We start from the raw sequence: 13,019 nt of genomic DNA, 5'->3' as shown, positions 1-13,019 counted from the left end.
AATCATTGAAGCCGAAGAAAAGAATCTCAAACAGAGCAATCATTTCAACAGAGTAGGGGAGAGATTAGCTTCAAGTGCTTAAGCTAAAACCAACTTCAAGTGTCCGTACAAATTAGGCTTTAAGCAAAAGGGGTAGTAGTAGGCACATGCCCCTTGGTTCTAGCTTTAACCCAAAGCATTACTTCTCAAAATGTCATTACAAATAAAAAAATAAAAAATTCTGAATGTGATTCTAATCTGTTTGCTGTCATAATGGCATTGTACCAATGCCAGGGTATGCAACAATAACAATAACATAAACAATATACATAAAAGGTTATCAAATCCATGATCAAATCTAAAAACACACCTTGACAGTCTGTGACATTTACAACTGTATATACTATACTATGATTAAAACTGGTTCACATTATCAGGCAATGCAAAGAGTCCAGTCAAGCTCAAGGACCAATATATGTGCTTTATGAAAATTAGGGAAAGGGGCATGAAACATAGGCAAAAGAAAGCATAAGATGTTTGGGGATCCCAAGAAAGAAAAGCACACTAAGGAAAAAGAGGACACAGAAACAACTACTACTACACAAACTCCTCTCTCTCTCTCTCTCTCTCTCTCTCTCTCTCCCTGCCTCAAAATATTGATAACAACAGGAAAGCCAAAGCAACAAAATGTTTCACATCCCCAGGAAGGAACCCTTTCATGGGGCAAAACAAAAATCAGATCACCACCAGGAGAGGTAAAAAAGAGAAAAGAGACAGATTCCAAAAGAGGCATAAGACACATGCATTGCAGGGATACCATCCAGCTTTTCACAATAATTTGACTCTTGACCAAAACTAGAGCAACAATATCTATGTTAAGGCCATGGTTCAATGGAAAGAAACATACCAAGTCTGGGAGAACTGATCCACGGTGCATCTATGCTTGATACCTGCGATTGTGGCAGTAAAAGAAGAGATTCTGGGAGCAGACAACCATTGGTAGAAAAGTGATTAAAAACAGATTTATGCATTCAATAAAGAAGATAAACAGAGTTTGGCAGTTGACAAGGAGAGTAAAATACTTTCTTTGGCTATTATGATCTCCATTAGACATGTAAAAACAAGTTAGATTTGTTAATAATTTGTTGGCCAGTTCATATGACCGAGTTGAGGTTGCTGGTAAGTTCCCGCTTGAGCCACAGGAGGAGAGGGGGTGACCCCAACTCCAACATTACCACCCAGTCCAGGCCCCATATGGTGTGGACTCGCCATTGCACCGGGCTGAGTCGGGTGGAAAAGGCCCTGGAATTGCATATGAGATGATTGAGCCGCAGCAGCAGCAGCATCGAAAGATGGATGTGCTGTATGGTTTGATAAATATGCACCGTGAGGTGTTTGCCCGGCAACATTGTAATACGGTGGAGATTGTAGACCAGTCAGATCTCTTGGGTTTTGCAACCAGATTTCAGAACTCTCAGCCTGCTGTCAAATCAATAAAAAACCATATCAAACTTGAATGAATGAAAGCTAACAAGCAAAAACTCCTATGCTTGTCAAAAGAAAACACACACTCATCCTTACTTGAGGATTTGGAACGTAAATACTTCCGTCTTTGTACTTCATACGTGACGAATCTTCAAGCCCAACAGCGTTACCAACTATGCTGGGTGAATTAATCGGATATCCATTAGGATTGTTGAAACTCCCAAAACCCATGGGACCACCGGTTGGGACCGGTTTAAATTGCTGGATCCCATACTTTATGCCATTTCCACCAAGATGAGAACTGCCTCCAGGCATCAGAACGTAACTGTTGCCACTCGAGGGGTGCACATATGCTGCTGGGTTACCAGAGTATCCTTGCATGGGCATTTGGGGGACATAAACCGGGGGGAGGAACTGACGGTACGGCATAAGGTTTGGAAAATGAGAAACATGAACCTGTGGGTAAAGCTGTGCCATCTGAGCTTGTTGCTGCTGTAACATTGGAATTGTGGAAGTAGGGATGGTGTTTTGTGCATTAAGTACCTGTCACATAAATACAGGGACATGATTAATTTTCACGGCTTGTAAATTGACAAGAAATCAAGATACAATTGGTGCCACAGATAAAGATGGTATTCAAAAATGGATAATTTCCTGATGAATTTCAGGAGCTCATGTATCTATTCTAAAATGGTATAGAAGGAAACTAAGACTATGCTAGTTTGCATCAACTTGATTTTTAGTTCAACACAGAGAAAAACTACCTCCTGCGGAGATGGAAATCCTTGACCCCGAATGTTTTCATCCATTGAAGGTCTGAAATACGGCAAATCATAACCAGCCTGGGGATCATATGCCTGTTCGAGAGGAAATGCACATAATCAGATAAAACCTTTACCAGAAACAGTTGTTAACAGGTATATAGTCCTTGCAATTGTTTTTGCGGATATCATCTGAGATCAAGCAACATACAGAACAGAGTTACAAGACCAACAATATCACTATGAATTTTGTAAAGTTGCAACAATAAGATACTCACTGAAAAATTTTGCAGTGTATGAGTATCTTGCTGCTGTTTTGACTCTAAAGTTGGACTGTTTCCATGGAGCAATTCGATCCCTGCATACTCATCCAAGTTCTGAGAGGTTCTAGAATCCTCTTTTTGTTCAGGAAATTGTTGCTCTGATGCTGTTGAGAATGGCGAGCCAGAACCAGATCCAGAATTTATAACTTGTTCATCAAGAATAGCAACAGGCATGGTGCACGGAGCACCATCATTTGAAGCCTCAGGAGGAGCAAGCTGCAAACTGTCATAAATATTGCAATGTTACTTGGGAACATATTCTCTAAGAGAAACCATTGGTACCCAAATGTTGCAACAGTCTCATGTTCTATCCAAAATGCAGAATGCAGAAACAACCACCACTACAGGCACATACCTACGAGCAGATTCACATTCATGTTCTTCTGGCAAGCATGCTTCCTGGAATCCAGATGCTGAGATCCTGGAAGAATCAATCTCCAGCACAAAGCTACCAAAAGTTAGCTGACACCGATCAGTCTCTGGGACACGGATATGTTCTGCAATGATGACATTCTGACTTTCGCTGATATTAACATGTGAAAGCTTATCTTGCAACTTAACCGCTTCTGATTCCAGGTTGATAGAACTATCAGCGGGAGCAGCAGATGCCTTTTTAGGTGTTCCAATTACTCCAGGATTATTCCCACAAGATTTTTGGTTTAATTTAGGCTTCCACTCCTTGTTCTGTGAGACTGCTGCATAAAAGTCAAGTTGATAAAGTCTACCAAAACGTAAAGTATTCATAGTCATAAGAAAAAACTTTATTGCAACCGCTTTTTTCAACAGACAAATCCAAAAAGGAATAGAACACCTCATGGAACTGTAGAAGAGAATACTACAGAGATTTTTAACTAATAATCAAACGGTCTCTGATTAAAAAGCGTGCATGAAATGAAGGAAATAGCGACTTCCATTTTTTATATGTAACATGGTAGCAGGAATCAATCAAGCTTCCTCGAAGTATTACAACTATGACCCATTTACTTCATGAATACCCATAGATGTATGAAGAAAGTTACCTCTTTGATGACCACCAGCTTGCTGCTGTGTTCTAACATATTGACTGCCTCTATTGCCATGGTGACTGTTCACGAGAGATCTATTACCAGCAGCACCACTCGGCAAGACAGACTCTCGTCCAGTAGTTTGGTTGAGTTTATCAAACTTTGAAATTGGGGAAAACGGCCGGTATGCTTGTGGAGCCCCATCTTTTCTCAGAGGTGCACGTGGAAAAGATCCAGCAGGTGTTGACGAATCTTTGACAACACTTTCTGAAGATTTTCCAGCAAAACTTCCACCCCTGACTTCACGTCTTATAGCTCCAATAGGTGATGATCTAGAATCAGGAGATGGCACATGAACTGGATCTGTGGAAGATGAATATACCCCAACAACAGAATTGCTTGATGGCAAAGTTGCATCTTGCGCTGTTTGCTTTTCCTTAGAGTGTTCTTTCTTGCTAGCACCAGGCAATGAAGCATCACCATCAGGCTGCCTAGATTGTGTGTTCACAGATATATCAGAAATATGAACTGAATCTCGATCTCCAGAAGGCTGCTGATTGCCTGAGCCACCTGCTGAGCTGGCAAATCATAAAACAAAACCATGTTCATGCTTTGCTTCTTCAACAGAACTCTCTGCTGACAATAAAGGGCAATAAAAAATTTGTTGGACACTCGAGATGAAGGGAAATCATTCCTAATCCATTATTTACTCAGAACTGCACTGGGGCACTGAACATGAATAACATACTTATCCCATCTCAGCTCCCAAAAGCCCTTTGCCACATAACAAGATGGCATATTCTCCCAAGAATCTTAACCTCCCAACTCTTAGCAAGAAACTTAACTAATCTAAGAACTTTCTGTTGAGGTAACACTGACAACCCAAGAAAGCATTACTTCTGTCGTTCCACAAGTATCAGAAAAATAACAAGGCATGCTAAGTGCTAACAGAATAAGCTAGAATTAGAATATTGCCCAGATAGAATATGCTAACAGAATTATACCCTTTTTCATTCACATTGGTGGGCATTTTGTCAATGTTTGATACAGGAGACCAGGTAGAAGAATGCTTCAATTCTCCATCTACGTTCAGATTAGACCTGTTGTCTCTAACAACACGAAACTCTCTGTTTGTTCCTGCACTAGCAAGAAACTAACCATCAATTCACAAATCGAACAAACCAAAGCTTCTATGGATATCGTCAGTAGATCTCATGAAAACTGAGGCTCCTACATCATTCCAAAGATGTAGAAACCATTTGAATCTGTATAAATGTAAGCATAATATGCACCACGAGCAAACCATTTTCCTTGATCAGGGGGTGATCAAGAAATGAGAAATTCATATCCTGCAACCAGTTGCATTCGGCAGAACAGTTCTATGATCATTTTCCTCGTGCATCGATTAAAAAATAAGTAAAACAAGTAAGAGACTTTCACACATACACACAGAAGAAATTTTATACTTGAATAAACATGGTATTGAGTTACCAGCAGTAGAATTCCGAGAAAATGCATGCCGAGGAGCAGTGCCACGTGAAAAAGAACCACGACTATAGCCTCCTCTACGAACATTACGTTCAGGCTGAGTTCGAAATTTCACTTCACTGTCAGCATCATCAGAAGGTTTTTCCCTACTGGCGGGACCATCAAATACCGCATCCTGAACCAAAAGCACATGAATTGAACAATATGAAGTTATATAAGACAGAGCTTCAACCCCTTTTCACATGACCAACATCCAAAGAAGCTAACCTCCAAAATGAACCCAAACACAGAGAGAAAAAAGAGATTAATCATCTTCCAAAGATTCAAAATATGGGTCAGGGGATCAGTAGATCTCTGAGCAGACAGAAAACGATTTGAAATCTTTCACTCTCTCCAAATTACTTGGAAACCACCAAAAAAGATACAATTTTAATAACAAGTAAATTATGCTTTGGAGATTCACTTAACATAGACCAAAACTAATGCAGCAACACACCCTAGAGATGTAAGACCAGACCTGCAACTGAAACTATCAACCCTTCCATCACTACCACCGGCTTCCTCATCCGTGCAGCCAGACATACAATATAAGACAGTGCCATGTGTTTGCGAAATTACCTCTTTCTTCCTGTCCCTTCTTCTCTTCACCTCATGGAATGTATCTGAGACAAAGAGAAGAGCTTTAGAAGCCAAAACTTGAACTATGCTAAAAGCCAAAATGAACAACAAACACAAGGAGAATTTGCATTATGATAGGAAAAAAATCTGAAACAAAATTCAATCTCACAACCAGAAATTTGGGAACCACTGAATAAAATTTATTCCATAATCCATACAGATAATAGCTCATAATTCCCAAAAGTATGGCAGATATATGAATGGGGGACAGGGTCTAAGTCTAACACAAACATCTGTCTAATTAGAAAAATCTCACAAGTCCCTGAAACACAATCAACACATGGCAAAGTACAAAACACAAAACTTCGCAATATTTTTCCTTTCTAGGAGCAAGAAACTTGAAACCCGAGATTGTAAATAACACAGACAACAACAAGATGCTGCAGCATTCATTGTGATCCCAATAAGAACTCGAACGAAAATGAGAAACCTGTGGAAAAAGGACAACCCTTGAAACAAAATGTATGCCGGAGGAAAGAAAACCCTAGCTGCCGTCAAAGCAGAGACGTAACAGAGTGAGAGAGACAGGGATAGACCTTGCAGAAGCAGCCTCTGAGCAGTCTCGTCAGCGTCCATGTTAGCCTCTTTCAAGGCGGCGTATATATCGGCGTCGGAGTGATTACCCAAAACTTCCTGTATCGACTTAATCGTCTTTCTCACTCCCTCGTCAATTCCAGTCGCTGAACTACCCCCGGTTCTGGAACCGCTCACCATCTCCGACCAGAACCACCGTCGGATCGAAAAAATCAGAAATGTCGAAAATGAAAGCCCAAAGACAGCAGACGAGAACCGATTGGAGAATCAGATAAAAAGGGATTAAGATTTGGGCAAGTCAGAGAGGATTCATGATTGGTCTTAAACCCTAAAATCAGATAGGGAACTAGGGTTTCGTTTCGTGTTCAGAAGAGAATAATTTAAAGAGGAGATGGAAGTGTAAGTAATATGGGGTTTGGAAATCTGAGGGTTTTTCTCACATGTCAAAGTCAAATACTGGAAAATTTAGTTCAAAAATGTCAAAATGACCGTTTCACCCTTGGAGTTTACGGCCGAGAGATGAAATATAAAACTTGTAAATGCACATTTTATTTTATTTTGATATATGTAATCTCGAATTTTAAAAAAAAAAACGTTAAAAGATTAGCATATGCCATTTGATAAAAAGATAGGCTTTGTCAAATCCATATATCAATATAAGCTCAATTAGTTAACATTATAGTTGATATGTAGTAAAGATAATAAAAAAATTATAATGCAGCAAAATTAATAACAACGGCAATAATATCCACCCAAATTATAATCGGCATATATATATATATATATATTAAAATAACAAAACAAAAATAAAAGGAACACAAGAGCTCCACAATCACCAACCCAATGAAAACTGAAACTACGTTAGCTGATTTCTAACAAAGAAATTAATAAATTTGTTATATAATGTAGCATATAAATAACAATAATAACACCAATATAGTAGTATCCACCCAAACAATAATTAACATATATATGTTAAAAAAGACAAAAAAAAAAAAGGGAAAGAACAGAACAGAAGAGCTCCCCACAGACATATGAAAACTGAAACTAAGTTAGCCCTCTCCCTCTGGTCTCTGCGTTTGGTTTTTCCTAGAAGCAAAGAAAGTGAATGGGTGGGGGGGAATCACAAGTATTGCTGTTGTATCCGACCTCTGTTCTGCTCCCACCACAACCTTGCATTCGTTTCCCCGAACTTCTCCCGGCTGCAAAACAAGTAAAAATACCGTCCTGATGAGCAAGTACGGCCTGTAGTGCTGGACCAAAAAACCCGAATTTCAGTTACCCGACTACTGTATAAGATGAGATCGGGTTTGGTCGTCAGAAAATTGGGTTCGGGTCTGAGTAATTAGATTTGAGACGGGTATTAAACACGGCGACTTGATGTTCAGTAAATAAAGAAGTTGCATAAAAACCTAGGGCTCTATATAGAAGCCTCCTCGGGTGCGGGTACCCGAGTATTGTTTCAGTTATCTGATCAAATGGGTATGAGATCAGATAATTTCTAATGAGACCCGAGACACTCGGGTACAGATTCGGATCCAGATGGCCCAAACATCTTGGATACCTGATCCGAACTCACCCTTAGTTGTACGTGGCTGTGCGTGCACTGGCCTTAGTGCTCCTATGGTGTATGTCGAAGTTGTTAAAATCTGATTCTAGAATGGTTAAAAACTCCATGATCATCATCATCATGGGGAAGGAAGTAGAAGTGGATTGTGTGGTGTAATCAATGTGGGTTCTTAATCTTAAATCTCTGTCTAATTAAAGAAAACGTAGATGATCGAAAGTTTTTACAGACCTGAAGCGAACACGTCTAAGCTCGCGAGAGCCATCAGGCAAAGCTCTGATAGTAATGTAGACTCCAGGCTCGTCCTGTTCCACCCATTCGGTTTCCATGTCTTCACTTGCATCACATGTATAGCTACTACTTCTTACAGAACCGTCGACCGATGATGTCTCGGTCTTGTTGCTAGAGAGTTTTGGCGTCGAGGCAAGACCAGTAGACTCGTAGTATCCGATTCCCGCCGCCGTGCGAGGAACGTTCCGAGGACGTTCTTTGTCCAGGGGTGGAGTTACAGGACTTTCCTTGGCAGACTTATAAACATAGATCATAGTTTTGATTCATGTGAGCTAATAATGGAGCTTTATAAAACAAGAACGATGACCGGACATGGAAGAAGATAATGTATCAGACAATACCTCATCTTGGGATGTAGGAGTCTGAAGCGGGACGCTTTGCTGGTTGAACTGTTGGACATTGTATAACTCCATCACCTTATCGTAGTTCTCTGCCCACCACCTCTGAGCCTGCCATTTATTAAACATTTCCCGGCTGCAAAAAAAGAGGAGAAACTGAATATTAACCCCTCCGATCCACAGGTTCAATACTTACAGATAGCATGGCGCTAACAGTCGAAAAAGAAAATCAGCAAGAACAAGGAATCCTGACCAAGATCCGCGGTCCTAATCTAAGCCCTGATCAGGAATTTATGTGTAATTATAAACCGAAATACTGTGAAACTGCATGTACGTACTACGTAATGTGAATTTAACCAAAAACAGAGCAAATTCTCACCAAGTGTGCCCATGTAAGAAACCAAAATACTGTAAAATCGAAAGCACGGAATGTGAGAGTCCCAAACTAAAAAAAACTTGAACAAATTCTCTCGGATGGTGTGAAAGGGGGAATTTGGGACCACGTCTTTGGACTGTAAAAAAAATGCAAGAAACACCAGATCCCAACACAAAAATTCTCGCTATTGATGAAATTGACAATTGTTGTACTCAAGGTTGTCACGAGAAAACACAAATCGACTCCCAAAGTCAGATCAAGAAGTCATAGCACAAGCAAAGAGCGTGATATGGTTATGATAGGACACTGTAAAGGGTCTATGGTTACGTTCATCCTTGTCTCCAATTTCAGATCAATCCAACCAAGAGTTGACATCAGAAACATGCCACAATGTTATGATATCTCAGTTCCAAATCCTACACTGTTGTCAAGAATGGTCTACGTTGAAAACAATTACCTGAACCGAATCCGCTTAAGATCATTCCCTCCCTGAGGCAATGAAACGAAGGTAATGAGAACGCCAGGTTCAACTTGAGCAACCCATTCCTTAGGCTCATCCTCCTCCATGAACACAATGGATTCTGTCCGACCGCTCATGGAAGCTGGAGTTCCTTCTCCACTTGAAAGCCCTTTCAGCCTAGCCTCCATTTCCTTCCCCCAAATCCTCGGTGTTGAGCTTGCGCTCCCTGCTCTTCGGTATGCATAGTGGAACCTTCCAGAACCCGAAGCAGCATCTGAATCAGCATAGTTCCTGTCTGATGATGATGACCCAGCACACGGTTTGCAGTTTTTGTATGCCCCCGATGCCTTTATTGCAATGTCTTTTATCTGAATGAACAGGAATCACAAAGGAAGAATCAAAGAATTTATATGCTTTGGCTCTAAATTGTGTAACTAAGAGAGCAAACGTGATTTTCTTTCCGGAACAAATCCGGCATCTAGGAAACTTGATCAGGAACTCAAACGGTGGAAAGTTTCCAACTTGGCTCGAGGATCAGATTGGTGAAAACTAAGAGTTCCATCTCAAACAAACGGTAGCGACAAACTTTTCTTGTTTTTGCTCTAAGCTTCCAAGCAAAAACCAATTGAACGAACATGGTCCCGCCCAGAATTCCTTTCCTTTTCCGTCGTTTTCCCTGAAACCAAACAGCTCTTTGAAAGCGACCGAAAAGAGAGATGCTCTACCTGGGACGACAGGGTCTTAATTGCCTGCTTAGTCCTGGGCGTCGCAACAACTCCGTCTTCTTCTTCTTCTTTCTCGCGATTAGATCCGCCATTGTTGGCGTTTAACTGCTTCGAACAAGCAATACAAGTCAGCATCTCTCTCCTTTTCCACGGACCCAGAAAAATCAAATGGACCTGAAATCAAGCGACAGCAGGAGAAACCAGATCAGATTATGAAAACCCAGATTAAAAAAAATCAAGAAACAAGGAAAGACCATCACTGCCCTTGATCCATTCGCGGCCATAACTCTCGCACACTTCACATTCACTTACGTAGATACATACACAAACAACACACACACACACACACTTTGCACTTACAGACGATTCCCAGTGTACTACAGCCCTCGCTGGAAATTCGAGCTATCCGGTTCCGTCCTGCTTTCTCCAACGGGAATAAAGCACTTTTTTTTCTCAGTTATAGAGATCCATAAGGAAACTTGAAACGCAGAACCACCATAGGAGAGCTCGGATGGCGGCGCCTGAAGATGACCGTTACGCGACCGAGAAATTAGGGCACGCGCAGGATCTGGAGATCAAAACGAAGATATGAGTCGCACCAGAATCTCTCTCTTGCGCTCGGTCTCTGCGGCTTCAGGCTGACATAGAGAGAATGAGTGTGTCTCTCTCTAGAAACCCAAAGCTGAATGTGGAGAGAGAGAGAGAGAGAGAGAGAGAGAGAGAGAGACTTTGAGCTTTGGGGTTGGAGTTCGTTGGACACTGGAAAAGTTTTACACGCACAAGTTGAATATCGTGTTTGCTAACTATTTAAATTCCCTTTTGTGTATCCATAAGCCATTTAATTTTTTTCCCTTTCAGATTCCTTTTGGTGACACCATTTATTAAATAGAGTTAAATATATATAAATGTATCTATATTCAAACATAAAAGACAAAAAAAAAACATGTAATCTATGTTATGTGCCATAGTGTCATGTGAATGAGACTAGTGTTTTATTTCGGCGCGGTACTATATATAATTTTATATTTTATGTAATATGGTATGTTGGTTTAACAAACATATATATATATAATATCATTAAAATAGTCTGATAATTTTGACAGAAAATAAACTATTTTTTTTGTTATTAATACGATAAAATATATCGGACTGAAATAGATTAGAAAATTTGAATCATATGATAATTTATCATGAAGTTAATTTAAACATAATTTGTATCGATAAGAAATACCTTTGGTATTATTGTCTATATTCTTAAAAGTTTGTATTTATTTCGAATTTTAAAAAAAATATACAATGGTTGAATGATAAAAAAAATTATAACTTTAACCAAATAAAAAATAAAAAAAAATTATAACTCATAAAAAAATATACTTTTTTTTGCGAGTGGCGAGAGAACGACACGTGTCCGCCGAACATTTTTGTTGTCGCTATATTGTTCGTTGGCTCCTGGTGCTCGCCGATATTTTGACCTCTCGGACGGAATCTCTCGTCTCGTCTGTCCATTTTTTCCTTGTACGTACGAGCACTTCATAGTTCAAAAGCCATTATTATGACTTGAGACATAAATTAAACAAAAAATATTCAATTAACCCCAACACTTCCATAACTTTCAGTTTCACCCTCTTGGCACTCCCAATACATATACATAATACATATATACAGAGAGATTCAAATTCTAGTTTTTTTTTTTTCCGTTTAGATGTATGTATAAAACAATGTATAATATATGTTGTCCTGTCTTTTGTATTTTGAGGGTGCACATGTGGATCCATTCTATAAGACCCACAAATCACGTGACCCATCTCTATGGTTTGTTTTGTTAATGAAAAAAAAATCAATGGAAATATGTAATTAAATACAAAAATTAAATTAGTTTTTACATTTTTAACACAAAAGCTTTTGTTTGTTTTTACATTTTTTTAAAATAAGTGATAATTTAATATTGGCTCTAGTATTTGAAATAAAAACGTGTATTGTAATTTTAATAGATAGAAATATGTTAGTTTTATAATTTTCAAATTTGTTTATGACAAAAATGTTTGTAAGTTTAACAATATTGTTGAAGATTAATATTAAGAATTTACATGCAAAGACGTGTTTTCCCATACCCGTTTTACACGTCCGATCGTCACAAGAGAGCCGTGAAGCAACCGTTGCCGCAACGGGCGAGGGAATTAATTACACCGTGGAATTATAATCGTTAGGTATTTCAACAATTGGAATTTTGTTTATTTAATCGTTAAAGGGTTTGAAACGAAAATTAATCATATATAAAAAAAAATTTACAGCAAGATATGATGAGATACTTGCAATATTTTAATTTGCTTTGCCACGTGAACGACCAATGTGGTTTTTTTCACGAATCCGAGTGTCTTCTTTTGTTGTCTGAATTTAAGATTTGTTATGTTTCGTATTGTTATCCTCGTGGCATTAAATTTGTTAGAAATGAACATTTCAATTCAGATATATATATGCCTGTTTAATTTAAATTTATACGTTTTGATTAAAAAAAAATGTATGAAAATTATGTTTTCATCTGAAATTTAGTAACAGAAATCTTCTTTAAAATTATATTTTGATTTTTTTTAATTTAATAAGGGACAAAGGAACAAAAATTCCCACTGGAGATCTGTCATCTTAAATTTGATTTTTTTTTTCTTTCATATTTCTTAATCGATTTTCCGAGGTAGATTTCCTTTTTGCTTACATGAATCTTTTTCTGTAAAATTATTATTGAAGATAATGCCCCGTGTAATTGTATTGAAAACTAACAAGATTTTTAAATTAATTGAATATATTTCTTATCACTAAATTAAATTATATGTTATTGTAAAAGGAGCCCAAATATCCATTACTAATTATAAGCATTAGACTTCATGCCTTGCTTTATGGCGACAAATAAGTGCACCGCATCTTCAAAACTGGGAAAAAAAGGCAAAAGAAAGCGGTGACCCTAAACACGAACTAAGTAATGATGGGACATGCAATTAAGAATATAATTAATTTA

At 38.6% G+C, this 13,019-nt stretch overlaps 2 protein-coding genes across 5 annotated transcripts; both read right to left on the bottom strand.

Annotated features, from left to right (window-relative positions):
• Nucleotides 1-985: 985 nt before the first annotated feature.
• LOC104815628 lies at nt 986-6,656 on the bottom strand. 4 transcript variants are annotated; one of them, XM_010544103.1, is made up of 10 exons: nt 6,255-6,656; nt 5,659-5,702; nt 5,044-5,215; nt 4,557-4,689; nt 3,568-4,130; nt 2,904-3,243; nt 2,504-2,771; nt 2,229-2,321; nt 1,561-2,007; nt 986-1,461 (listed from the first exon to the last, which is right to left on the bottom strand). In XM_010544103.1, the coding sequence occupies exons 1-10, from the start codon at nt 6,430-6,432 to the stop codon at nt 1,114-1,116; spliced, it is 2,586 nt and encodes an 861-aa protein (XP_010542405.1). In that variant the 5' UTR covers nt 6,433-6,656; the 3' UTR covers nt 986-1,113. The 4 variants fall into 4 exon arrangements, with proteins under 4 accessions (XP_010542405.1, XP_010542407.1, XP_010542406.1 ...); XM_010544105.1 differs by having other exon boundaries at nt 986-1,458; XM_010544104.1 differs by having other exon boundaries at nt 2,904-3,240.
• A 509-nt stretch (nt 6,657-7,165) lies between these two features.
• Nucleotides 7,166-10,773, bottom strand: LOC104815627 (protein Brevis radix-like 3). Its single transcript, XM_010544102.1, has 6 exons — nt 10,370-10,773; nt 10,010-10,183; nt 9,282-9,652; nt 8,452-8,584; nt 8,051-8,346; nt 7,166-7,454 (listed from the first exon to the last, which is right to left on the bottom strand). The coding sequence occupies exons 2-6, from the start codon at nt 10,142-10,144 to the stop codon at nt 7,376-7,378; spliced, it is 1,014 nt and encodes a 337-aa protein (XP_010542404.1). The 5' UTR covers nt 10,145-10,183; nt 10,370-10,773; the 3' UTR covers nt 7,166-7,375.
• Between the last annotated feature and the right edge of the window lie 2,246 nt (nt 10,774-13,019).

This window comes from Tarenaya hassleriana, unplaced genomic scaffold, assembly GCF_000463585.1.
Source record: "Tarenaya hassleriana unplaced genomic scaffold, ASM46358v1 Cleome24, whole genome shotgun sequence".
NCBI lineage: Eukaryota > Viridiplantae > Streptophyta > Magnoliopsida > Brassicales > Cleomaceae > Tarenaya > Tarenaya hassleriana.
The sequence above is the reverse complement of the archived record's forward strand: the minus strand, read 5'-3'. Positions and strand labels throughout refer to the sequence as shown.